Source organism: Trichosurus vulpecula, chromosome 7 (assembly GCF_011100635.1).
Source record: "Trichosurus vulpecula isolate mTriVul1 chromosome 7, mTriVul1.pri, whole genome shotgun sequence".
Lineage (NCBI taxonomy): Eukaryota > Metazoa > Chordata > Mammalia > Diprotodontia > Phalangeridae > Trichosurus > Trichosurus vulpecula.
The window spans coordinates 137653305-137681097 of record NC_050579.1 but is presented as its reverse complement, the minus strand read 5'-3'; the positions used below and the strand labels follow the sequence as shown (position 1 = coordinate 137681097).

Below are 27793 nucleotides of genomic sequence, written 5' to 3'. Positions count from 1 at the left end.
GCATGTTGATAAATTGAAATAGGAACCGCTGCCTACCTCCATTTCCCCAACCTCTCCTTTTCTTTTTCAGACGAAAGTAGGAGGCGCCCCGAGCGGAGGGAATTTTGAAGAAGTGCTCAGTTCCACAGCCCATGCGAGCGCTCAGAGTGCCGCAGTAGCCCCTCGGGTTCCTGAGAAAGAAGGGGAGCTGCGGTGCTAAGAGGCCCGGGGGACCATACTACAGCCCGAAGCTGCCACTCAGCCCATGCTACGGGTTCTGTCACTTTCTCATAGCCAGATGTGAAGGCCAAAAGCCTCTCTATAGTGTTGTACTTTTGAAAAAAATCCATCCATATTTGTACTTAAAAATGAACCGTTTAGTTATTGTGGATACAGGAAACATGCCCTGAATGTGACGCTCAGAATGTTCTAAATTTTTCTAATTAGCAGACATGCAACTGGCGACAACACTTCTCTTTCTGCCATTCCAAGTGCTTTTTTGTCCTGTTGGGTTTGCTTTGCTTTCCTTTATGTTTGGCTATCCCAGCACGTGCCTGTGTGTGTCCTTAAAACCCCATTGCACAACTTTTCTTTTTCAGGCACCGTCCAGTAAACAGTGGAATTGCTGCTCACACACCCATTTTCAGCTATATGAAGTATACCAGATGTCCACCCAGCTACTTGTGTTCTCCCAGACCTGGTATAGGGTTGTTTAAGGGATTAGCAAAATGACTTGGAAAGTATAAGGCTTTTGATTTTTAAATTTTTTTCAAGTATAAAATTATCTTGGAAATTTTATTTCCAAGTTTTTTATTTCCACTTCCATTCCCGGGCATGATAAAAGATGTACCTCATTATGTATTATGACTTCAGCTACCTGAGCTGCTTTTATAGAATCTGCACTTCTGAAATCTTCTACACTCTGCTTATTCAGGTCAAAGGGCAGCTGTTTCACTTCACAAATTGGCTATTTTCCATTGGGGAAAAGAGGAAGTATAGTTCTATGACCCCTTGATCCCAATAGTATGAAATTACTGTAATAGTATCAACATCGGATTTCCTGGAGTAAATTAAATACCATCCAATTACTATCACTGTACACTTTACTTTTGTCCCCTTCTAATGAAAGTTAAATGCTTTTCACTAAAATAACCACCACCTTAATTTAAGACTGCAGTGTATTTAAAATTTCCCAGTTTAGAAAAACTATATAAAAACGTATTAAAGTTTAGTAATTGAATTTTTTTGCATTCATTGCTAGAGATAGGTATATTATATTCTACAAAATAAAATCAATGATTGTTAATATGTTATAAAAATCAGGCTGTTTGGGGAACATATGTCTCTGTGACTGGTATTCTGCTGTAAGGATTTAGGGCCACAGTCCTAGACTATTCGGAAGTGTCTTGTGTACTGTAGGACACTTCCAAGAGGAATATCCACATTTTCCTTGTTTTAGTTCCTTTCAGCCTGTAGGTTCCTAAGTCCAAGCTTCTTAACTTTTAGTGTTTTCTGTGAAAGGATAGGAAGATTTGTGTTTTCATATCAAATCAGTAAAATGTCATTAATTTGACTCTTTAATTAATTCAACCAGAGCAGGGCTAGGGTTTATATTTACACTATCAGCAAGACTCCAGAAGTACTTAATCTGCTTAGGGGAATGAATTGTTTGTAAGGACTCTAGCACATTAAATATTCCCAATTCATTCAACATTAATTAAGCACCTTAGCTGTTGCAAGCCACTATACTAACTGCTGAGGAATTTGCAATCTATGGATGATACTAATTAAAATCCACTATTAATTCCTTAAAATAGGATCATTCCTCAGCTACATGGTTAGCAGTTACTCTAAATCTCATTATTTATTTCAGTAATAAAGGACCATTTTTTCTTAAACACTCCATAATGCAGAGTTTTCACTGGACACCCCTCCCAATTAGTGAGGCTTTCTATACTAAGTGGCATATGGTTCTTTGCCTAACCTTTTAGCTCCCCAAATTGTATTTACATTTTGGTAACAATTTAGCTTAAAAAAAAAAATCAGACCAGTTGCTTATCAGATTGTAGGTTTCATGTCCTTACTACCTGGTCTCTCAAGGCCTGCCTTCTTTTCTGAACCTCATCTGCATGTCTCCTGTTGGGTTCTTCACTCTGTACATCTGAACACAGGTTTTCCTGAAACACATATACATAAAATGCCTTTTTCATATACTTGTTAGAATGTTATACAAAAAAATTAAGTTATCCTTTTGAAAATATGAAAAGCTAACGTACACAAACCTCCCATTCACTAAAAATCAAAATTACAATTCAGTACTTTGTATACAAAGTGATACCCTTTCAAATAGCTTCAGATGAGTAAACCTTAAACACGCACTGCAGCAGCAGACACCTAACCAATTTTTAAAGACAACTCTTGCAATGGAAAATATTAGTCATAAAGTTACATAGCATATGCCCCATCAAAGTTATTAGTTTTGCTAGGTTATGCCAGCAAAGCAGTTGGCATTGAAACTGAATTGTGTGTCTCCCTATCAAGGTGGTCCAGAATCACATAATGTGTAATGACCTGCACACTTTATTAGAGGCATTCTGAAATACTACACTGTTCACAACAGTTAAAATCGAAAGAGTACACGTGGCCTAAGATGCTTTTTTTCTTTACTCTTTGTAGTTTCAAAACTGTCAACTGAAAGTTTTTAAATCCATTTGCGCTAAGGTGAATATGGCAAACTGTAAGTCACATAAATACCTTCATCCTTTGGAGAATTGGAGTCTGAGGATGATAATGGTGAGAGGAAAGTGGTGGTGGAGATCTTGTGATTAGTTTTATGTAAAATCATTTCTGCCAAACTAAGTGTTCAATTAAAATTTCTAAACTCTTAATAAAAATGTCAATCAGAATTTTCAGCAACTGGTCCTTTTTTTTTTTTAATTACCCAAGATTTGTAAATGGTAAAATTCTCTGCTGTCACATTTCCTACTGATCTTAAGTTCAAATCATGATACTACCCATTCATAATTCAGGTTCACAGAGGATTTTTAAGGTTTATGAAGCACTTTCCTCACAACAACCCTGATGTGCTGCCTTTAGAGAATACTTGGGCAAGTATTCTTTGAAGGTAGCACATATATCCCCATTTTGCAAATGAACAAAACTTTTGTCTAGCATAGAAAACAGTCTCAACACCACCTCTGAACATGACCTGCAGTGAAAGGTATAAGGGCAATATAAAGCAAAGAGCATTTGATTTGAAGTCAGAGGGCCTGGGTTCAAATTCCAGTTCTGCTATTGAATGTCTTTTTAACTTTGGGGAAGTGGCTTAATCTCTCTGGTCCTCAGCTTCCCCATCTATAAAATAAGACAGTTAGACTAGAATGTTTTTAGAGGAGGTCGGTCCCAGTATTCCTGTGTGTGAATATCAGAAGAATTCACATTTACATAGCATTTTACACTTAACAGGATTTTTCTTCAATACAACCTTGGCCATCACAACATTTTGCAGTTAACAAAGCACTTTTCTTCATTACAACCTTGGCCATACAATTGACCACAGATTTAGGGCTGGAAGGGACCTGAAGGTACTTTTTTCATTTCATTTTATATATGAAGAAACAGGCCCCAAAAGATCAAGTGACCTGTCCCATATGGTCCACAGGGCTGCAAGTGGCAGAACTGGTATTTGAAAACAGTTCCTCTTGGTGCAGATATTATCATCAAGGAAACCAAGGAAACCAAAGCTAAATCAACCAACCAGCATTTATTAACAGTGTGCCGGGAACTGAGCTAACTACTGGAAATACAAAGACAAAAGCTACAGCAAACCATATTTTCATGGAGCTTACATTCTATTGGAGGAGAAGGCATATACACATACAAATACATGCAGAATAATTGGTAGGAAAGGAAGGGACTAGAAACGGGCTGGGGCTGAGATCAGGAAGTTATTTGAGCTTCACCAGTAAAAGGGAAGTTGCCAAAACAATAAAATCACAGGTCCGTTTCCTAGCTCTGCAACTCATTTTACCATATGTTTTCATGACCAGGCTGTTAGATGGGCAAGATACGGAGGCTGTATACCAGCATGAAGATTTTCAGTGGCAGAGGCTTTGAGAATTATGTAACATTTCCTGAGGCATAAATAGTAACCTATGGAAGATGGACATATGGGGAATTATCAATAAGAAAGCTACTTATTTCATGTTGGATGCAGTCCAAATGAAATTGTTTGTGTTCTAAGTAGACCCTATGGTACTGAGACAACTTCTATTTCTAAAAAGGCCTTTTTTGAGGAAATAGGTAACATTTTGTTGTTGGGGGAGATAGCCTGGTGGAGTTGATAGCACACTAGTCCAAGGGTGATGGGGGCTCTGTTCTAAGGTTTATCCTGGCTGTGTGACCTTGGACAAGGAATTTCATTTTTCTGACTTAAGGTTCCTTTTCTAAAAAGTTGGGGGTTGATCAGATGATCTCCAAGGTCCTTTTCTACACCAATATTCCATAGTGCTATGTTATAGGGTTGCGGTGGGGATAAAATGGATATGTAAAATGCTTTACAAGCTTACCTTTTAGCCAAGAAATTTTCTCTATTGCCGTTAGGCTAAATTGTTTTATCAATTATTTTACATGGCTACCGTAATCTCAATGAAAAGGTTTAGGGCAAGCTTTAAAGAATCAAATTAAGTGACCTTAACCAAGACTACAGAACAATTAACAAGAGGTGAGGAAAAACACAAATGCCTGCGACTTTTGTAGGACTGGAGCTTTAGAAGTGGAAGGGCCCCTAGAATCTACTGAGTCCAACCCGTTCAACTTTACAGATGAGTAAACTGCAGGACAGAGGTTAAAAGACTTACCCATGGTCACACAGCTAGTGTCAGGTTTCGAACTCTAGTCTTCCTGACTCCAAGTCTAGTGTTCTATCCGCTGTGTCACCTTCCATTAGAATGTACTGTTAATCCATTAACACTACACACACTTTCATAAGACCTCAGTAGACAGAAAGACATGTTAACAATTAACTGGCCAGTAATACAAACTAGGCTCCAAGGTGATAGACAGACCTGGCTCTATTGACTTTATCAGAGGAAAATTATGTGCATGTAGCCACACAGGAAAAAAAAAGTGAGAAGGAACAGATGGAGATGTTTTTTCATTAAACAGTATCTTCGCTAATGATCGGCTTGATTCTTTCTGATCACTGATGCAGAGTAACTATAGTTATACACGATACCAAAAAGAAGACACCTTGTTTGTTGCAGCCTGTGCACCCACGGACACTATCACTTTGGAAGCTCTGCATCATTTTCTTACTTTGGCCAATGGGCCATCTTTTAAATAAAACCCATCTGAACTTCAAGGACAAAGATGAACATCACCGTTTCAAGCAATACTTCTGATTCGTTCTGCAGAAGCAAACTTCATCACTAGCCAAGGCTTTTAAGGGTAAACAGAGGCATTATCTACCCTACTCAGGCCAACCTCCTTGAGAAAGAACTTGAATTGGGCTGTTTTTGATGGAGAAGTTGAGAAGATTGAAGGGAGCCAGTTTTCCCTAAATGATGCCTGATAATCATGTCAATATTCAGTTCCAATCTTCTGCTTATTTGATCCAAGTTAATGTAAAATCAAAAGCATTGATCGGGAAAAGAGAAAGTGAAAAGAATTCATACAGGCATTTAAAAATTTTTATCTTGCCTGCCTGGCTCTGAATTCAACATAAATGATTAAGCAACCTTTTAGTGGCTCTACAAGTCTGTGATCATTGGCACAAATCAGAGCCCAGATCATAATTCAAAATTTGATTTAAGGCAACAGGTGTTTCAATAAAAAGGAAGTGGTTCATCTGGAGAGAAAAAGAATATTATCGATGTAATTTCCTCTCCTTCTTGGTCTCTCATCACTAGCCAATGCTCTGCTGAAGGATCTGTGCCTTAAAGACAATAATAATTAAACTTTCCTCCAGCATCAGAACACAGTGACAAAGCCGTCTGCCTTTTAATGAGTTTGGCCTGGAGGGATATATGCTCCAAATTCAAAAGAAAACATGCTTTATAGCTTCCAGCAGACATGAATTTTGATTTTTTGCTGTTTGTAATAAAGACAGCTCCAACCCCCACACAGAGCATTTGGTCTCTAGGACCTTACAGTCCTGGTCCCTGGAACACATTTTATAACCAGACAGAGCTTTCATTTCTCACTGGAGTCCATGGAAAATGAAAATAAACAGACTCACACCTGGGGAAATCAACAGTGCTATAGTGGCAAACACACCATGCCATGAGACTTAATCATAAAATAAAATATTTATTACATGATTACAGAAGCTTAAAAAAAAATAAACACCTCAAGAGTGAGGTTCACTGGTTCCTGCAGTGATTTTGGCGTTTCTTTCTGCTGTAAGTTCAGAAACAAGCTGGACTATTTCAGGATGGCTGAATTTTCCTGTAAAGGAAAAAGATAGGGTAAATTAACCACAATGTCTCCTCTATTGAAAAGTTGGTAATCCATTTTCTTAAGGCTGAGCTAAAGAGCTGGTGGGGGGCCATAATCTGGAACCTGATCCAAAAGCATATCTGGATTCAGAGGAGTATAATTCTAGGTACTAAAAGGGGGCTAAACTCCACTATTTATATTTTTTCCTCTGATTCAGTCAAGACTAAGGTTGAGAACCCAGCAAAGAGGCATCAAAGCTACAGTATCCTTACTAGCCATCATCCTGCTTGCTACATTGCTTACCGCCCCTCCCACCGCTTTCAGCATCTGGACACCTCTGCTGCTGCTTCACAGGTCATCAACTGACCTATCAATATACACCGTACTTCGAAAGGAGGGCTATCTATTTCTTTGATCCATGAGGGATGACCTACTTACTGAACTAAAAGGGTAATTAAAAAAATAAGTGGCTTCCTCGGATCATGTCAGTCAACAGGCATTTTATCAAGTGCTTGCTACGTGCCAGGCACTTCGTGAGTGTTGGGGATACGAAGAAAGGCAAAAACTGTCCCTGCGCTCGAGGACTTCTTAACAGTGGAGACAACACGCAAACAACTATGTATGCACGGGGAAGGTACGGGGTGAACTGGAGGTAATCTCGAAGGGAAGGCACTAACTAGCATCAGAGTGGGAGGGAAAGGCCTCTTGCAGAAGAGGAGATTTTAGCAGAGACTTGAAGGAAACCAGACGGCAGAGACGAAAAGAGAGGGCGATGAAGGCGTGGATGACAGCCAGTGCAAATGCAGAGGAGGGAGATGAGGAAGTACCTTGTGTAAGGACAGCAGGGAGGCAGTGTTAGTGGGCTGTAGAGTATATGGAGGGGAGTAAGTGTGAGAAACTAGAAAGGCAGGCAGGGGCTAGGGTTGAAACGGCTTTAAAACAACAACCACAGGATTTTATATTTGGGAGCCAATGGAGTTTAGAGAGCAGAGGAGTAACATTCGGCTATGTTACTAGTGGCTAATCAATCAAATATTTACTGAGTACAGTAAGTGCTGTAATGTACATAACACTGGGCAAGGCACTTCAGGGGGATAAAAAGAAATATAAGCAACAGTCCTTCCATTCAAGAAGTTTGGGGTCAGGAAGACAAAGCAAACTAACGAGAAAAACAAAAATTTGGGGGATAAAGCAAATGATATTAATAAAAATGTACTTTTAAGAAGCTAATTAACAAGACAAAACGGTCCCCCAGTTATAAATACTTGACTTCTTCTCAATGGGCTTCATTGTGACGTGTTTCCCCTTACTAATCTGCTCTCTTTCCTTATTATCCTCACCCTTGTTTCCTTATCATCACCTTTCTTTCCACCTGGCTTCTGCTCTCTCCAGGTTCCCTTTGGAAGAGGACACTTTCCTTGTTGTTACTAAAATAAGCACTCACATTTCCTTTCCCTCTTTAAAGGAATTTATAACGTGCAGGTCCTGGGAAACAGGGGTGAGATTTAAAACAAATCAAAGGGAGAAGTTACCTTTCCCTTCTGCTATCCTCACTCAGCCACCTATCCTCCTGTGATGAGTACTCACTCCATCTGTCCCTATTCCCTATCCAGACTCTAGGTGCTATTTTCACTTGATCCCCTTTTCCTCTTTTCCCACGTTGCTTAGCACTTGATTTACAGCCTTTGATTCTACCCCAAAACCTACCCTAATACTTGGGGATGTCAGTGCATGCAATGATGTCTCTTCAAATATCCTAGCTTCCCATTTCATCCACTAAGCAATTAGGCTCACAACCTTAGCCATCTGACTGACACTGTGCTCTCTAAAGTTATAAGTAACTTCTAGTTTCTGATCCCAAAGACCGTTTCTCAATCATCTTTCTTAAATCCTATAGCATTTGATGCTGTTGACCACCTAGTTTTCCTGGAGAATCCTCCCTAGATTTCTGGGACACTGCTTCCTCCTGGTTTTCCTCCAATCTGCCCAATTCTTCCATCTCAGTTTTCCTTTGCTGGGCCATAATCCACATCCTGCCCCTATGGAGACTCTCTCTTCTACTCCACAGGTCTCATCTACCTTACTTTAATTACTGACTAGAATGGAATGGTTAAACCTCCAACCTCTCTGTCTCACAGAACAAAAATCCACCTTCAAATCCTGCACTTTGGAATTCTATTCTCCAATCAAAACCTCTTTTCTTTCTCTCATCATGTCTGCTCTTCACTCTTATTTTTGTTCCTTTGTTTTATACTGGACCTGTGGCTTCTGGTTTCATTTGGATCAGGAAACTCCCCACAAGGAAACTTTCTCCACCAATGCAAATTGGAACCTGTTTTACAACTTACAGCTTAGAGAGTTACCTGTGTCACTGAGGAGTTAAGTGTTTTGCCGGAGGTATTACAGCCAGGCTATGTCAGAGGTCAGCCTTGAACCCAGCAGGTTTTCCTGACCTCAAGACCTGCTCTCTATCCACTGTTCTGCGCTGTCTCCCCTGTTCCTCACTCTCCTCAAGACTTCTTGGTTCTACACCCCAGCCTACCCCCACCCCTACCACCCTTCCTCTCAGGTGACTGAGCTCTACAGCCAGACTTAATTACATGGAATGCCACTTTAATGATTCATTAGCCATCACCTTTGCCTCTAGGACCTGGTTACTTTCTATAATCCCATCATTTGGTGCCAGCTTTCCTGGAGGCCGCTAAGCATCACTGGCCCAAGTAACAGAATCAACCTTGTTAACCTCAGTGAGGCCTTCACCACTGCTTGAGATTCCTTTATTTCAACTCCAGTTAATTCTCTATCACTTTCCCCAAGGACTGTTCCAAACATTCTCTGTGCTACTTAGGGAATGTGACCCCATAATGTGACCCTCACATAGTCCTATCTGCAAACTTAGCCTCCTGCATTACTGAGAGGATAAAAAAAAAAAAGGTTCCCTCAGCTTCCTTCCTCTCCTAACATTTTTTCAGCCTCATTACCCATTCTCTCACCCTCCATCTTGGAAGAAATAGCCCTGCTCTTTTGAGCCTCTGGGTGAAGATCCATGAAGGGAAACATATAAATGCTACGGTCATGAGCACACACCACAAGCCACTTGGAGAGTAGAAGGTCTGGGAAACAATCACAAACCTGGCATGAAAGCACAATATTGTAGAGATGGAGGAAATCAACAATCTGGATATCTGCCGAAGCTCTCTCTGCTAAAAGCAGAAGAGCTGAGTGTGGAAAAAACTGTTGTTCATCCTTCTACCTCAGCTTAAAGAGTGGGACTCTGATAGCATCCTAAGTCTTTACTCTGAGGCTGATAGCCTCCAGTAATTGGGTCAAGGACCCTCCTCCTCTTGCCTCCTTGCTCAAACCCCAGCACACCCTGTTACAAAAACCTTTAGTTAAGGCAACCTAATTTCCCCAAAATGTACTGCTCCTCCCCTTCCCTGGAACTGCTCCTCCTCAAGGCCTAACCTAACCAAAAATTGGTTGGAATTTAGCATTTGCAGCAGAATGCTGCCTGAAAGCTGGCTATAAAAAGCACTTTCCCCAGAGGCCTTCCATCCTGGTGTCTGCCCAACTGGCTACACTCTGACTTCTCCCTACTGCTACTTACTAAGACTTGGGTGAATATTGGCCCTTGGGGCCCAGGTTCTACCACATGAGGCATTCCTGACTGCCTCCAAAACTGACAGCTAGTCAGCCACTTCCCCACCCCCCCTCCAAATCTTGTTCCTCTCTCTAACATACACAACATTTTTGCTTATTATATCCCTTCTGTATTTATCATTGGGGCAGCTAGGTGGTTCAATGGATAGAGTCCCAGGTCTGGAGTTAGGAAGATTCATCTTCCTGAATTCAATTCTTGTCTCACACACTAGCTATGTGACCCTGGGCAAGTCACTTAATCCTATTTCCACAGTTTCCTCATCGGTAAAATGAGCTGGAGAAGGAAATGGCAAACTACTCCACTATCTTTGCCAAGAAAACCCACAGAGAGTCAGATACAACTGAACAACAACTTATTGTGCCTTGTTTTAGAATCATTTATATCAGTGTTATATCCTCATAGTAGACTGTAAGCTTCATGAAGAAAAAGACTGAGACTCATCTAAGCTTATTCACAGTGTGGCAGCCACTAAGGTGTACTGCATGGAATAAATTATTTGTTGAACTGAAACAGATCACTATAATGGTATATATATTATCAGTTTTACTGTTTTGTTTTCAAGGACAAAGGATCTTTTTCAAAAGGAACAACTCACTCTCCCCATCCCTTGCTCTGGCAGCCAACAAAAATTGAACCTTGCTATTTCAGAAAATAAGGTCACAAACCTGCAGTTGAGTCATAGAAATCTTGAAGCCTTCCAGGTTTGTTCTCTAGGTCCTCATACTCGAATGCCTGGAGAATCATTTCACATTGGTCCAGCTGTTTCACAAACTTGGCTTCTGCACTGGACTGGTTCTCATACTCCTAAGCAGGGGGGACAATCAAAACCACATGTACGTGTGTTCCTATGGATTCTTCTGGTCAGTTCGGATTCTCACACCCAAACTGAAAGAGGCAGAGTGGAAAGTGCCCAGCTCTGACATCCAACCAGCTTTTCCATTCACACAAAACTATGTTAGAAGGGCTGGCTTCACTAAAGAATTTCAGGGTTGAGTTTTTAGACTCCATAAAATAAGGACATGTTCATGGCTCCTTCTGATTTCAGGGTTCCACAGATTCTCATTTACTTTACTTCCATGTCAGATTCTTCCTATTTAATTATCCTGTCTTCCTTTTATGATCATTGTTCTTTAATCCACCTAAATAGCTTAGGTCTTTATCCTTTTTACTTCGACTTGACATTTCATTTTCACGCCTCTCATCTCTTTACTTAATGTCAGGTTTCTTTTTTCTCATGAATTTGTTTTTTCATTTCTGGGCATGCCATGTTGGTCTCAGTTATAGAAGGTTCTCAATTGGAAGCAAGTCCTTGTTTTTTTTTTTTCCTGTACCTGATTTAATCTCATATTAGTTAAGAGAATCAGCAGTCATGACTACTTCATACAACTTGTATACATTAAAAACATTAAGAGATAGGGAGTTCTCTTGACCTCGTCACATGTTGCTTTGTTCTACAGTTATCTGTTTGTGTCTCCCCACCACCCCAGGCCCCATTAGATTATAAGCTTCCTGAGGATGAGAACTCTAATATAATTTTTTTTTAATCTCTCCTATTGACTATCACAGGGTTCTAAACACAGTAGGGACTTAATGATTGTCTTTACTGTACCTTTTCTTCCTCTCATTCCCAGGAACTTGGTGGTGATATGATGCTAGATGCAAAGACTGCTTAAGGAACCCAACATTCACTGGTATGTCCACTTTTTATAATAAAGAAATATTTAGCATATGCCCTCTTAATGGCACAGTGTTTCTTCTAATAAGAATTGTCCTTGGCCACTAGGTGGCGCCACAGTGCACAGAGCACCGGGCATGGAGCCAGGAAGACCTGAGTTCAAACTTGAGCTCAGAAACTCACCAGGTGGGTGACCCTGGGCCAGTCTCTTAAGCTCTGTTTGCTCCAGTTTCATTTCGGTTAAATGGGGCTAATAATGTAACATCTACCTTGCAGGATTGTTATACGGATGAAATGAGATAATATCTGTAAAGTGTTTAGCACAGTGCCTGGCACTACATAAATGTTAGCTATTACAGCCTAGCTATGGCAAAATTTTAGCCTGTAATTCTGTCCCTGCTGTATTCAGGTAATGAAGGCATCATGCATTCTTGGCAGTGTAATACATTAGTTATGGCTGAATAGCTGCCTGATTGCTATTACCTTCCATGCTCTTACAAATACTCCTGTTTAAATGTGACAATTGCCTCCAAAAAAGGTAAAAAAAAAAATCATTTTTAGCATATGAAATCAATTACATTTCATGTCAGCAGTACTTAATCACTATGCTTTGAAAATGATCACATTTTCTTGTTTCAACAAAATCTCTTTTGACCCCAGGTGTTTTGTTTAATCAGTTCAAATTCATTTAAACATCAGAAATCTCTCAATCTATTTCATTTTGCTTTTCTTTTGCCATTCCCCCCTGATTTTCTCTGACTAGCTCTTTCTCCTCCATTTTACCTTTTTAATTTAAAATGGCCCATCAGGAGCAATTCTGTAAATGTGTAAATACGTCACACATGAGAAAATGGAGCAATCAATTGAAAATCAATTTTTCTCTCCTACCTTCACATGTGAAGATCACTCCAGACACTACCCGTATACTAAAGCCAGGATTCTGTGCTTCAAAGGTGCAGAAAAAGATTAACAGTTCAAGGATTCCTATTTCTTTCAGTAATAAGAAATAGGACAAGCCTGCGGCAAAGTTACAAAGGAGTTTGCACTGTCTTCCTTCCCTCCATGATCAGGAAACAGGATTAAAAGACCCATGTCAAACTAAATATCTAATGTTGACTTAATTTTGCACAGGCCACAGGGCAAATGCCAACAGGTAATGTCACTTGGGCCTACAGTTACAGGAAATACAGGTTGGCTTTAAAGGTCATTAACACCGGAACCATGACAGCTGGCAGGATGTCAATGTTACTTCATAAAAATAGAGCCCCTGCTGAAAATAAGATATCTTTCAGCCCAGATTAGGAGATCACAGATTTGGGGCTAGAAAAGAGCTTAGAGGCCAGTGGATCCAATCTTTGCATTTTACAGATAAGGAAACTGAAATGCAGAAAGAAGCAATGACTTAGCTAAGCTGAGCTAAGGTCTGAATTCAGGCCTACCTGACTAGAGGCTCAGCGTTCTATCGACCACAACATATCGCCACAAACAAGACACCTTCTAGAAAGAGGCGGGAAGCTAGCCCAGGGCTGAGGTGGCAGGGACCCCACCAAGAGCAGAACAGGGTACATTAAGGGTGGTGGGGAAGAGATGAAATCCCAAACAGCACTACTGAGGGCAGAAGAGGGAATGTTACCAGTGGGCTTTGCCCAGCTACAGTAGCAGTTTATGTCAGAGACGCATCTAAGTTAAGCATTCCTAAGTTGGTGGCTGGGTCTAGCAACAAACAAGCTTCAGTTAGAATTACACAAGATGGTGCATCCCAATTCACTATATCACCAATCAAAAAACAGTGAAGAGATAAACCAATACGTTCAGTGACAAAAAAATCTAATTCATCCTTTATACCTACTTCCCAGAGAGTGTAGATTTCCTTCCGGATGTCTTCTGATAGCAGCTGGGTTAGCCGCTTCATAGCTTCCTGAAACATTAAACCACAATTTGAAGAGCATGTACTTACTCTGTCAAGTAACAGAGAGGATCACGTCCTTATAAAATGATAGAATTGAAAGGGACCTGGGAGATATCTAGGACTGGGGGTGTGGAACCTACAGGCTTGAGGCCACATGTGGCCTTCTGGGTGCTCAGGTGCGGCCTTCTGACTGAGTCCAAGTTTTACAGAACAAATCCTTTTATTAAGGGGATTTGTTCTGTGAAGTTTGGATTCGGTCAAAGGGCTGCACCTGAGGATGTGGCCTCCAGGTCATAGGTTCCCTACCCCTAACTAGGTCAACCACTTCTTTTTACAGATAAGAAAAACCGAAGTCTAGAAAAGTAACCTGAAGTTGCCTGAGTTTCCATACTGGGAGGGGGACTCTGGCACTGAACCAAGACTCCTATCTCTTGATTCCTAGTCTAGTGCTGTTTGTACTACACCTGCTTCCCAGACTGAAGGGATGCTGATGCAAGAAAGTATTTAATCCTTGTAGTAAGTGTCTTTTTTATAGATTAGGTAAATAACTATAGCTATACATTAAAAGTTATAACTATAACTAATCAGCAAGTACTTACTAGACAGCTACTATACGTTAATCACTATACTAGATAAAGTATTATCTAGGAGACTGGGGCAGGCATTAAATCAATAACCATTTATTAAGCACCTACTGTGTGCTACAGTTAGACACTGTACTAACTGCTAGAAATACAAAGAAAGGCAAAAAAAAAAAAAAGGCAATGTCTCCTCTCAAGTAGCTCACAATCTAATGCAGCTATGCACAAACAAGGATAAACTGGAGATAATCAGAGTGAAACTAACATTAAGGGCAACTGGGAAAGCTTCTCACATGAGGTGAGATTTTAGCTGAGGCCTGACAGGAAGCCATGGAAGCCAGAAAGTGACTTGAAGGAGAGAATTCCAGACATGGGGGAAAGCCTGTGAAAATGCCTAGAAATGAGGTGAAGTGTCCTATTCAAGGAACAGAAAGGAGGCCAATTGGTGTGGGAAGGTGGGTAGGGAGTGTAAGGTATAAGAAGACTAGAAAGATACGAGGGGGCCATGTCATGAAGGGCTTTGGATGCCAAACAGGCAGGTGGGGCGGGTAAAGATGGTTGATTAAAAATATAACAAGAGGTCTCTATACTCAAGGAACTTAAAAATCTAGTTGCGGAGTCAAAACATGCATGCCAAACAACAACTGAGAACAATTTTGAACATGTTAACAAAACTGAACAAATGCAAACTTAGATCTTTCGAGGCATAGAGTTGGTTAATGCTTCTGGTACTTATTTTAACTCTTATGTGTATGTCTGACTATAGTATGTCTTAATTTTTAAAATGTTCTTAATTGGGATTAAGATTAGGGAAGTAACACTGAAATTTCAGCAGCCTTGCAATCCAAATTCATTTAACATTCATTGTTTGTAATGCCACACTTAAAAATACATACAAATAACTATTTTTATATGCACATATAAGCTCCTTGAGGGCAGGGATGACTTCATTTTTGTCTCTGTATCCCAAGCGCCCAGCATAATTCCTTGTACAAAGTAAGCACTTAATAAATGCTTATTGAACTAGATTTTTTCTTCTACAAGCTGAAGAGTTTGAATAATAAAATTAGACATGCTAAATGCTCATTGTAATCATGGTTTAGTAATACTTGGGTTTTATATTTTCTTCCCACAAAATTTTCACTACTGGATCCTCAGTTCATTAAGCTTCCAGTTTTTCCCACAGACCCTGTGACCATATACTGACCTTTTCTCGCCTGTGTTTTTCTTCTTTAGGGATGTTATCTGCAGGGGCTATATCACCAACGATGCACTCTGCCATATCATGAACCAGGGCAAGCCGGACACATCTGATCAGAAATGGTAAAGGATTATACAGAATCATATGCACTAGGGACTGACCCTTTGCATGTTGCTTTGAGGTTACATAGCTTATTTCTCTTCTATTTTCAGAGTTCTTTAATGCAAAATGAACTAAAGTACTAAATTTGTCCAGTCTAAGCCAGTCCTCAATCATAATTTCTCATTACCATTCAACATGCCATGTGAACCATTTGATAACATTAATAAGAAGGGGTTTTAGACATCATTCATCCAATGATATGAAACATAAAAATTTAAAACTATATGATTAATACTTCACATGTGACCTGGTTTGATCCAGGTTTGACAGTTTGATAGACCAGCCAGCTTTTTCTATTCCCACTGCCACCAACAAGGACTATACTATTAAAATAACCTCCTAACTGATTTCTCTGCTTCTAGTCTTTATAACCCTGAATCATAGACTATCAAAGGTGAAAGAGACCTCAAGTCCAGTCCATATATGAAGAGGAACACCCCCTACAAAATCCCTGATAAGTGATCATCCAACCTCCCCGTGTGAAGATCTCCAGTGATGGAAAACCACTACCTTCTGGGGCAGTCCATTCCCCTTTTAAACAGCTTTACCCTCTGGATCCAAGCAGAATAAGCCTAAATCTCTCGGCTAGACAGTCCTTCAAATACTGGAAGACAGCTATCACCTGCCCTTTCAGTCTTCTCTTTTTTAGGCCAAGTTCCTTTAATTGTTTCTTATATGTCATGCTCTCTGATCTCCTTTCAATGTATTCCACCTTGTCAAAGTCCTCCATAAAATGTAGTATCTATCATTAAGTAATCGTCTAGATCACTTGTTCCCAACCTTTTCTAGTATAATGACCCCTTTTCAATTAAAAAAATTCACACCTGATAGCACAAATATCTATTGATAAAGAAAATGCATAATGATAAAAAGCTGCCATGAATTCAGTAACACTTTTAAATGAATCTGTATTTTATTAATCTTGAGAGCATTTACATACATTTGAAAAAGAGCAATATATATGTATATATTCAGACACATATATATATATAAGACCTTTCTTCATTCTGAAAAGATATTCTTGTTTATTACATTGAATCACAATGTATATTTTGATGGAGTTAAATAAAAATCAAAATCAGGATGGAGTCATGGAATTCATGAAATAACTCACAACCCTAAGGATCCATGGCTCACAGGGTGGAACATCGTGCTCTAGATGTGGTTTGACCAGGGCACAGAACAAGAGCACAATCACATCCCTTGACTTCGATGTTATGCGTCTACTGAAGCAACCTAAGATCACACTGGGGTAGCTAGATGGTACAGTGGCTAGAGTGCCAGGCCTGAAGTCAGGAAAACTCATCTTCCTGAATTCAAATCCAGCCTTAGACACCTATTAGCTGGGTGACCCTGGGCAAGTCACTTAACCCCTATTTAGTTCCTCCTCTGTACTCAGTTCCTCCTCCGTAAAATAAGCTGGAGAAGGAAAGGGCAAACTGCTCCAGTATCTTTGCCAAAGGAAATCCCCAAAGGGGTCATGAACAGTTGGACATGACTAAAAAATCACTAAACGACAAGATTACATTGGCTTTTACAGTTGCCATTTTGCATCATTGACGCTTTTTGAGTTAACAGACCATTAAACTCTCCTCTCATCTATTTTTGCCCACACAAACTGCTCTCTAGCCACAACAACCCCAATCCATATTGTGCATTAACCTAACTCTACCCCCATTTCATAGATGAAGAATATGAGGCCTAGAGAGGTTTAGTAGTTTGGCCAAGAATACACAACTAGTAAGTGCCTATAGTACAGTTCAAAGCCAGGTCCTCCTGACTCCAGTTCAATGCTCTAATTCACTCTACCACACAGCCTTTCTTAAAACTCGCACCCTGGGCCATGTCCAGTCGTCCTGGTGAATATCTGGTCACTGTACCCAGATGGCTCTGGAGGAGAAGGTGAGGCTGGTAACCTTGCACAGCCCTCCCTCACTAATCAAAGTCAACTGCAAGTCATGTCATCATTCCCTGATGTCATGGTCCTCTTCAAAAACAAACAAACACAATAACCTTAAAGTCGAACTACAGAACTTTATATGTATTCATAATAAATTGTTCTAGCCTGCTCATATCTCATTTAGCTTTGTGTCAACTACACATTAGATTAAGTATACCAATCTTCCAAGTCATTAATAAAAACATTAAGCACCATAAGGGACAACTCCCTGGGAAACTTTAAAGACACTGAGTTAACACCGATTCATTAATAACAGACTACCCTTCGGGTTCAGTCATTCCACCACTTCCTAACCAATATTTCTCTATCTTTTCCACAAGGATAGCATGAGAGAGACTTCTTTCCTTCCCTTCCTTCTTTTCTCCCTCCTTTATTTCCTTCCTTCTCTTCCTTCCCTTCTTTCCTCCTTTCCCTTCCTTTCCTCCTTTCTTTTTCCTTTCTTTCTTCCTTCCTTCTTCCCTCCCTCCCTCCCTCAATCCTATAGTTCCTCCTCCATTCTCTAAGATCTATGAAAAAATCACTACCAGCAACCCATCAATCACATCCACCAGTTTTGTTTTTTGTTTTTAAGTACCGTGTTAGGTTGTTTAACTGATCCTAGTGCCTGAAACACATTAAGGGCAGCTAGGTGCTGTGACCTTGTTTAGTTTTTAATTCTGTTAACCATTTTTGTTCTATCCTTGTCAGTCCAATTTTGCTTGGAAGAGAAAATCAAAGCAAAAGAGTTGAAATATTATACCTTCTCGCCAACATCTATAATCTTCATTCCAAGCACCCCTATTTTTTTTATCTACCTCTTACTCCAACACAGCTAAAAATCCCTTTTTGTTGTCATCACCAACCTCAACTCATTCTGAGCGGTAGCATGTCAGGCCCCATTCCTGAGGGCTGTGCCATTTATTTATCTATCCATCTTCATTTACAAATTTCCTATGCATGTCTTTTTAAAACCTAAGTCAGTGGATGAAAGTTTTACACATTCTCAGAGGTCTATACAGCTCCTCATTTTCTTCTTCTTCAAAACTATCCTTCTGACAGCTGCCAAAATAATATTTCTAATCCTCAAGTCAGACTATATCACACACCTTTCCCCTTACCCCTCCAAAAGAGCTTCAGTGACTACTCTCTGGAGGACAAAGTACTCTTTAACCCTGCACTTAAGCCCCTTCCACAGTCTGATTCCATCCTTCTCTTCCAGGCCTCATTCTAAGTCCTATAAGTTTTAGAGAACTAATTACTACAAAATCGTGTCCTGCAGTCTTGCTTGCGTCTGTGGTGGGGTTGGATGGGACTGTGGCGGCAGTGGTAAGGGGGCGGCGCGCTGGTGCCCGGGCAGGCCCCTCCTCCCCACGGGCTCCTTGGCGTGTTGGGCACTGGACGGACGCTGGGCAGCGGGGGTGCCAGGCTGGGGGGATGTCTGCCTTCTCGGAGGCGGTGCTGGAGAAGAAGCCGTCGGAGCTGAGCAACTCGCAGCAGAGCGTGCAGACGTTGTCACAGTGGCTGATCCACCACCGCAAGCACTCACGGCCCATCGTCACCATTTGGGAGAGGGAGCTGCACAAGGCCAAACCAAACAGAAAACTGACATTTCTTTATCTTGCCAATGATGTCATCCAGAACAGCAAAAGAAAAGGGCCAGAATTCACAAAAGATTTTGCGCCAGTCATAGTTGAAGCCTTTAAGCATGTTTCCAGCGAGACTGATGAAAATTGTAAAAAGCATCTTGGAAGAGTGCTGTCTATTTGGGAAGAAAGGTCTGTTTATGAAAATGATGTGTTAGAACAACTCAGGCAAGCTCTCTATGGCGATAAGAAGTCTAGAAAGCGTTCATATGAACAGATAAAGGTGGATGAGAATGAAAATTGTTCAGCGCTAGGATCACCAAGTGAACCTCCACAGACTATAGATCTCATTAGAGCCTTACAAGAACTTGAAAATGCAGCCTCTGGTGATGCAGCAGTTCATCAGAGAATAGCTTCTTTGCCTGCTGAAGTCCAAGATGTATCTCTGCTAGACAAAATAACAGATAAAGAATTGGGAGAACAGTTTTCCAAGATGGTAGATGATGCATGCATGCTGTTGGCAGATTACAACGGTCGATTGGCAGCAGAAATAGATGATAGGAAGCAACTAACTCGAATGTTATCAGATTTTCTTCATTGTCAAAAAGAAGCCCTTGCAGAGAAAGAACATAAGTTGGAAGAATACAAGCGCAAATTAGCCAGAGTATCCCAGGTTCGAAAAGAACTCAGGTCTCGAATCCAGAACCTACCAGATTTGTCTCGGTTGCCCAATGTCACAGGCAGCCATGTGCACCTGCCATTTGCTGGAGACATCTACAGTGAGGATTGATGACAGTACCTTTTTCCAGGGCCTCAGGACTTTGCAAGAACTGGAGATAGGTTAAGTGAATATTCTCATAGTATTATTTTTGTACATTGTTGAAAAAGTGAAACAAACACAGATATCCCCAACAAAATTCAAAAAAAAATTAAAAATATTTAGTGTTGGGTTTTTTCCTATTTTATTGGTAAGTTGACATTACAATTCAAAAATTGACATCTATGTGTTAATATGTTCACAAAGAAGTGATTATTTTAAAAAGATCCTTTTATATATTTTTTGATCCAGGGCCCTGTGATAAACTAAAACCTTTCTATTTTTCTTTATGTAATTTTGAAGGTTCCTCTTTATGTTTCTGCATTAATATGTGAATGTAACTTCAATATATAATCACTGTATAATATGTAATTTCTTCAGGAAAAGAACTAATCAGGAGGTTGGGACATTATTCTCATGTATTTTAGGGATTTGATGCCTCTCAGTGCTTTTGACTCAGCACACATGAAAATGGAAATCACTTTGTGAGTCAAACTGAGGACATTCACATTCTGAGGAGAATATTTAAAACAACAAGAGAGTATTTTTTCTGAACTTACTGGAAACTTGTTTAATATTACAAGAATATAGAAACAAGTCAGAGTATCCCAAAACAGACTTCAGTTATCACCCCAACTCACTGTGTCCCTGAGCACATCGACATTCCATTTATATGTAGTCAGTGGGACAGTAGAAGAGTCTAAATTGCTTATTGCCTATTAAAAGCATAACCTTGTTTATCTTAATTCACCATCTCTCAATGTAGGAAAAACAGCATGCTTAACTGGGTATATACACTGAGTGTGCCACTTGAATAAACAAACTTGGAAATGCTTTGTAGGAAGTTGTCTATTCAAAGAGTTGATCCCTCAAGATATTCTAGATTCTGAAGCTAATTTCATAAGGTATAAATTTTTGTCTCCTACCCATGGAGATGAATCTAAACTTTATCTTAAGTATAGTTGATCTCATTAATGTGAAGAAATCTATAAAATCAATTGGTCTATAAAAACAAATTTTATGACTTTTCCCAACTATAAAACCTTAAAAGCTTTAGTGTCATTTTTAGCTCCAATATACTGACAACACTACAAATAGAACATTGTGGATGAGTTGTAGTGTTCTTTGTAGTTGCCTGAAACACTTTTAATGTCCCCTCAAAGTTTTTGAATAAAAAGCAGTGCTACATATATCCAGAGTTACCAAAGCAAGTATGGTTTTTTCTTTTATTTGTAACACTGTGTGTTAGAGCTACTGGATCCCATGCTTTCTTTTTAAAGTGCGTTTTTAGCAATGGGTTTGTGCCAGGTAATAGCCATTTTAGTATAATTGTTCATGACACTGTCAATAAATGATGGAAATTTTTCAAAAAAAAAAATCTTGTCCTGCATTCTGTGTTTTTTATTTCCCCTCCCTCTCAGCAAAGGCCTTCACTGAGAAAACTGAGATCAATGGCTCAGTGGAAAGAGAATGGGAACAGCAGAGGACCTGGCTGACACATATGAGCTTTGTGACTTGGGGCAAACCACTTCATGTCTCATGCCAAAAAATGAGGGTGTTAGACTAGATGATCTCTAGGGTCACTTCCAAATCGAAACACCTGGTCCTCTGATCCCCAAGCCGCACTTCTACGCAGCTTTGTTCTAGTCTCTGAGGAAGTCAAAGCCCTTCTTTCCCTCTTGGGAATCCCTCTTGGGTTCTTGATCCTATCCAATCCTTTTTCCTCTGGAAGTTTCCTTTTCAGGCACTCAGTCAAGCTTGCTCTTTCATCTTTAGCTCTGTCTCATTGACTAGAAATAAGCCCAGACCTCCCCCGCTCTTAAAAAACAACAAAAACAAACTGCCAAAAAAACCAAACCCTAAACAAACCTTTTCATTTGATTCCGCCATCCCCTGGAGCTATGGTTCTCCACCTCCTTTCATAGAAAGAAAATAGCTTTTCATAGCCAAAAGGGTAAATCATCTACCTTTATGACCTACCCCTCTCCCTCTTTGATTCCCACCACACCCACTATATCCAATCCATTGCCAGGTTCATTCCATCTTTAACATCTCTTTCATCTATTCCTTTCTCTCTTCTCAAGTGATCACTAGTCTAGTACAGACCCTAATTACCTCTCAACAAGCCTATAGCAATAGTAGAAAAATCAACTACTGCTTCTAGTCTGTTCCTCCAGAGGAAATTCCCTCTGGCAGATTAGCAACCTTTCAGCTTTACAGAGTTGCCCCAGGAAATGAAAGGTTAAGTTACTTGCCCAGTAGCTAGTATGTGTCAAAAATGAGTATACAAGAATTTCTTGTGGACACACATACAAAAAAATAATTTGGGTTTACCATCCATTTTGTTCCATATACCCAGGGCCCACCAAAAGTTAATACCGTGCCTACCTGCCTCTGACACTAAATAATACTTTAGCCCTCCCCAAGTGTGAGCACAGCATCCCTTCCCACGTCTCTGATACAAAAATGATCCAGATGTTGGCACAAACGACCCAGCAGCTGGCCTTACCTGTACTGGGACACTGGATGCTTTTCCTCAAAAGAATTTTCTTTGTTTAATCAAGTAAAAGAATGGGACTAAGGCCTCCATTTTGAAAACTGGCATACCTCGAGAACAGACATTGTTTCATTCCTTGCATTCATATCTCTGATGCCTTCCGGTGTCTGGCACATTGTAGGCATTTAATAAATATTTGCTGATCAAATAATTCATTCCTCAGCATTATGTGGTTAAAAACCAGTGACCTCAACAAAGGTCACGTTGCTCACCTGTCTTTATTAAGATGCTTATCTTCAGCTACAAAAGCCATGATAGCCATTCTGTACATATGATCGGACACACTTTCTGGCTTGTCCACATTTCTGTATACCCAGCCTGTACGTGGCACTCTCTGGTCAATAAAATCAAATAAATACAGAACTATATAAATAAATGAAAAATCAATTAGTCATCATTAATTATATAATGGCATCATAAACAATTAACAGTGTGCATAGCAGTGCTTGATACAAACATAAGATTATATACTTAGAGCTGGGGGGAACCTTACAGGCCATGAAGTCCAACCCCCTCATTTTAGAGATAAAGAACTGAGGCCCAAAGGGTTAAATGGGATCAAAGGAGATGATATTTGCATTATCACTGCTTGGCACACAGTTAGCACTTAATAAATGCTTGTCTCTCTCCCTTTCTTCCTTAAAAGACTCCCTAAAGGTCACACAGGTAGCAAGCATCAAAGACGGGGTTGAATACAAGTCCTCTGACTCCAAATCCAGCTCTCTATCCTATCACACTCCCTCTAATGATACTAAAAGATTTAATTTTTCACAACTCCCTGAAAGCTCTTAACTTGCTCTCTGGCTCGCTCTAATCTTCAATATTCCATTGTGTGCTGGCCCCTTCATAGCTTCCTACAAACACTGCAAGATCTGCCCATAAAACCCTCACATGTTCTCATCACTCCCTTAAGCTACTATCCTTTGTCTTCCCCCTTCAACAGTCAAACAAACTCCAAGAAAAAGTTGTCTAAATTCATTTCCTCCACTTTCTCCCCTCTCCGCCATCCCCTGGAGCTATGGTTCTCCACCTCCTTTCATAGAAAGAAAATAGCTTTTCACTCATTTCCTAAGTCCTTGCAATCTGGTTTCAGACCTCACTCAGTTCAAAATGCTCTCTCCAAAGTTACCAGTGATCTCTTAATTTCCAAACTGAAGGGCCTTGTTTCAATCTTCATCTTTTTCAATCACCGTGTAGCCTTTGACACAATGACCACATTCTCCTCCTGTGTACTCTCTCCTCTCTGAATTTACAAGACACAACTCTGGCAGCTCCTTCTCAGTATCCTTTGCTGGATCATTATCCCTGCCCCACCCTCTAAACCTGGGTATAATCCAAAGCTCTGTCCAGGACCTATTCTTTCTTTCTACATTCCCTCTCTTGATGATCTCACCAGCTCCTTTGTGTTTAATTATCATCTTTATGTGGGTGATTCACAGACAACAGATAGTTATGTCTATTGATAGGTCTAGGTGTACATATAGATCAGTGTCTGTCTATAGATATATATGTGTATGTGTGATATATATATATCTATCAAATATAGATCTGCATCTGATAGATCTATGATAGATGTATCTATATTTGGATCTATACAGATCTGCATCTACATATAGACCTCTGTGGTAGATACAGCTATCACACACATATACGTAGATCTATAGATATAGCTCTATATGTACATACAGATCTATCAAGACATATCGATTGTCTGAATTATCTGCATAAATGTACATAGTTCCATATATATAGATATGTATGCAGATGATTCATATATAGAAAGATATATAGACATAGCTGACATATAGATAGATCTATAGATATATCTATCACCAGCCCTGATCCCTCTTTCCAGTTCCAATCCTGCCTCACTGGCTTCTAGATATTTCCAAAAGGATGCCCTATAAGTGTCTGAAACTCAACATGTCCAAAAAAGAAATCATTATCTCAAAAAACTCAGTCTTCTTCCAAACTTTCCTATTTGTGTCTAGGATAACATCATTCTTCCAGCCACCTCAAAGATTTGCAACCTCAGAATCACCTACCATTCTTCACTATCCCTTACCCCTCATCTCCCCCCATATTCAATTAGTTATCAAGTCTTGTCAACTCTACCTCCAAAGAATCTCTCACATTCAACTACTTTTCTCTCCTTAGACGGCCACCACCCTAGTTCAGTCTCTCATTACTTTCCATCCATAATACTGCAATAGCCTTCTAATTGAATCCCTGCCTTGTTTCTCCCATCTCCAAACCCTCTTCCACACAGTTGCCAGTCATTGCCAAAGTCATTCTGCTAAACCACAGGTCTGTGTCACTTCTCTACCTAATAAACTCCAGTGGCTTCCTGTTACCTCTGGGATCAAATACTGCGTCTACCATATGGCATTTAAATCACTCCATAATCTGAGTAGCTAGGTAGCACATTGGATAAGAACACTGGGCCTGAAGTGAGAAAGAACTGAGTTCAAATCCAGCTTCAAATACTGACTAGCAACTTAATGGGCTACTCACTTAACCCTGATTGCCTCAGATTCCTCATCTGTAAAACGAGCTGGGGAAGGAAAGGCAAACCACTCCAGTATCTCTGCCAAGAAAATCTCAAATGGGGTCATAAAGAGTCAGACACGACTGAAATGAATGAACAACAAATCTGGCTCTAGCTGACCTTTCCAAGCTCATTACATGTTTCTTTTCCATAAACTCTCTGTTCTAGCCCAGAAAGACTATTAATCTACAACATTCCATCTCCCTCCTCTTCTCTGCCTCTTAGAATTTCTAGCCCCCTTCAAAGGTCCATGCAAATACCCTATATATTTCCTGAAACCCAGATAGAACATAATGTCCTTGATGGCAAAGATTTTTTTTCTTTTCTTTGTATTCCTACTGCCTACCACAATTGCTGGCAGCACAGAGTGAGTACTTCCTAAATGTTTACTGACTGACTCATTATAAACATTGATGACATAAGGCAACATGACATTTAGGGTAAGCCTGATGCCAGAGTGTCAAAAAGAACCCAGGTCAGATGGCTCAAGTCTGAGCTTCTGCAGAAAAGGCCTCAGCACAAGTTCTTGTGGGACAGGAGAGTAGAAAGTATGGTGGATGTGGAGTCACCAGATATGGATTTGAATCCCTCGTCTTCCACTTATTATTTGTGTGATGTTGGGCACATGCCTTAACATTCCTAGGTTTTAATACCCTCCTCTGTAAGATGAGGGCAGTTGACCCTGATAACCTCTAAAGTTCCCTCTAGCTATGATTCTATGGGTGATCCACTTAAAAGATATTATTTCCATTCTGCAGGGAGTGGTACTGGTAATTCTTTTATTTGTTAGTAAAACACAAACACCCCAAATGGAGATGATAATTATACTTCAAATGTTGGGCTCTTGAATTTACTCACTGTATGCATTATACAAGATCAATGTTAATATCGAATTAGCTCTGAGGCTATAAAAGCTCTTCCTCTTTCAGAAATTACAGTGTTAAGGACCATCCCCCCTTCCACTCTCTGCTTCTAGGAGAATCATCTTTTCTCCCCAAACCAGAAATTCTGGTGCAAAACAGCACAATATCTGGCACACAGTAAGCATTTAATAAATAAATGCTTTATCTACCAAACCTAAGGTTATCTTGAAAAGAATCTTCTTGCTTTTGCTGGATATCTGAGCACAGAACTAATCCTACATGCTTTTTTTTTTTTGGAGGGAAAAGGGCACAGGACCAGGATGAGGTACATGTTAGTTCTGCAATATGAGAGAATTCCCTTCTGTGGAAACTCCCTCCATAGATGCAGAATGGCAACGTGCCTGGTGAGAACACCTGGCTGTTGGGCAAGGTGGAAGAGGCAGGGTAGATGCTTAGGAAAAGGCAGGTGGGAAGGAGCAGGAGCCATAGCTTCAGGAGCCTCAGCTGCCCCAACTAAACTAGTCTTGGCAAAGTTACTCAAGGCACTCAAAGGTCAAGTGACCTACCCACCTGGTGAGGGGTCAGCAGAGGCAGGAATTCAAAACAAGTCCTTTTGATTCCCAGCATCTGCTCTCTAACCACTACCCCCTCACTCTGCATAGCTCATCTATTAACATGTATTCCAAGATCAGAGGTGGAAGGAATCTTAGATGCCCTTGAATCCAACCTCCTCATTTTACAGATAACAAAATTGAAGCACAGAGCAATTAAGTGATTTGTATAGCACAGGGTCGCACAGCTAGGCCTTTTCTGATCCCCAAATGCCAGTACTCCATCTCCCAAACTACATTTAGATACTTTGTGCATGTGAATGTATTATTATATACATATATAACATATATGCTAATATGTAATATTATTTATATATTTATCTTATATATTTATATAATATGCAATAATATATAATATATATAGGATACAAATATACCCTTGATACCTGTACACACCATATACGTATATTCACATATTCACAGATAAATAGGTTTATGTTATATAAATATGATAAATGTTTATATATTTACTATAAAATCTTTATGTTGTACATTTTTATATGTATTTGTTGTCTCCCTTATTAGAATATAGGGATTGTTTCGTTCTTTTTATTGACTTCACCAATACCTGTCTGGCACATAGTGGACCCTTAAGACATAGTTTATAATTATTTATATTAATTAGTATTATTATATTTTGTAATTAAATAATTGATTTAATTAAGTACATGAAGCGGGATCTGAAACCAGGATCTTCCAATTCCCATGACCCCAAGTCCACTACTCCTACCCATAATGCGACGCTGCCTTCCGGTTTATCTTAGTCTGGATTTCCAAACCACTGCTACCATAGCAACTAGGGAAGATTACTTCCTGTGACTCTCTTCCTTCCTCTACCGCCCAGGGGGCAGCACTGCAGCCCTATAGGGCTACAGGAAGCCTGGAGGAAAGCAGAAGCCCCCCTTCTAGTCCCAGTTTCTGCAGGGGTCTCGGCTCCTGGTGCCACGGGAAGGGCCCCTACTCCCGTCCCATCCCGCCCCGCCCCGCCCGGGGCAGCTCCGAGCTCTCGCAGGCTCGGCCAGCAGCCTGACAGCAGGAGGGCCAGGCCCAGGGCCGGTGTATGTGTGCGCCGGCTCGGCGCTCCCAGCCCGGGGCGGGGGTACCTGCCGCGGGCCGGGCCTCGCGGGCCGGCAGCGGCCCCAGCATCTTCGCGCGCTCACCTTGAGCTGGCCTACCAGCCGCAGGAACTGCAGCAGGTTCCGGGTCCCGCCGCCGCCACCGTGAGCAGAAGCCATGGGGCGGGCGGGCAGGCCGACCTGGTCGCTCAGT

At 40.4% G+C, this 27793-nt stretch overlaps 3 protein-coding genes across 4 annotated transcripts in view; 2 read left to right on the top strand and 1 right to left on the bottom strand.

Annotated features, from left to right (window-relative positions):
* Window positions 1–2891, top strand: part of TPD52L1 (TPD52 like 1) — a 164955-nt gene extending 162064 nt beyond the window's left edge. Inside the window, exon 8 of the mRNA XM_036767071.1 lies at window positions 71–2891. Within this exon, the coding sequence (XP_036622966.1) occupies window positions 71–199 (129 nt within the window). The 3' untranslated portion in view covers window positions 200–2891. The remainder of the gene's footprint in view (window positions 1–70) is intronic.
* HDDC2 (HD domain containing 2) lies at window positions 2094–27793 on the bottom strand. 2 transcript variants are annotated; one of them, XM_036767073.1, is made up of 7 exons: window positions 27685–27793; window positions 22715–22836; window positions 15451–15553; window positions 13603–13671; window positions 10744–10882; window positions 6328–6426; window positions 2094–2156 (listed from the first exon to the last, which is right to left on the bottom strand). In XM_036767073.1, the coding sequence occupies exons 1-6, from the start codon at window positions 27757–27759 to the stop codon at window positions 6329–6331; spliced, it is 606 nt and encodes a 201-aa protein (XP_036622968.1). In that variant the 5' UTR covers window positions 27760–27793; the 3' UTR covers window positions 2094–2156; window position 6328. The 2 variants fall into 2 exon arrangements, with proteins under 2 accessions (XP_036622968.1, XP_036622967.1); XM_036767072.1 differs by lacking the exon at window positions 2094–2156 and having other exon boundaries at window positions 6273–6426.
* LOC118856657 (regulation of nuclear pre-mRNA domain-containing protein 1A-like) lies at window positions 18980–19948 on the top strand. The gene has a single exon (XM_036767070.1). It carries the CDS (start codon window positions 18980–18982, stop codon window positions 19916–19918), a length of 939 nt encoding a protein of 312 aa, XP_036622965.1. The 3' UTR covers window positions 19919–19948.

Coding starts and splice junctions, on each gene's coding strand:
- LOC118856657 (XM_036767070.1), top strand. CDS start 18,980: ATGTCTGCCTTCTCGGAGGCGGTGCTGGAGAAGAAGCCGTCGGAGCTG.
- HDDC2 (XM_036767073.1), bottom strand. CDS start 27,759: ATGGCTTCTGCTCACGGTGGCGGCGGCGGGACCCGGAACCTGCTGCAG. Junction 22,837..27,684: donor GGCTGGTAGGCCAGCTCAAG/GTGAGCGCGCGA, acceptor TTTATTGACCAG/AGAGTGCCACGTACAGGCTG. Junction 15,554..22,714: donor AAGCATCTTAATAAAGACAG/GTGAGCAACGTG, acceptor ATTTCTGATCAG/ATGTGTCCGGCTTGCCCTGG.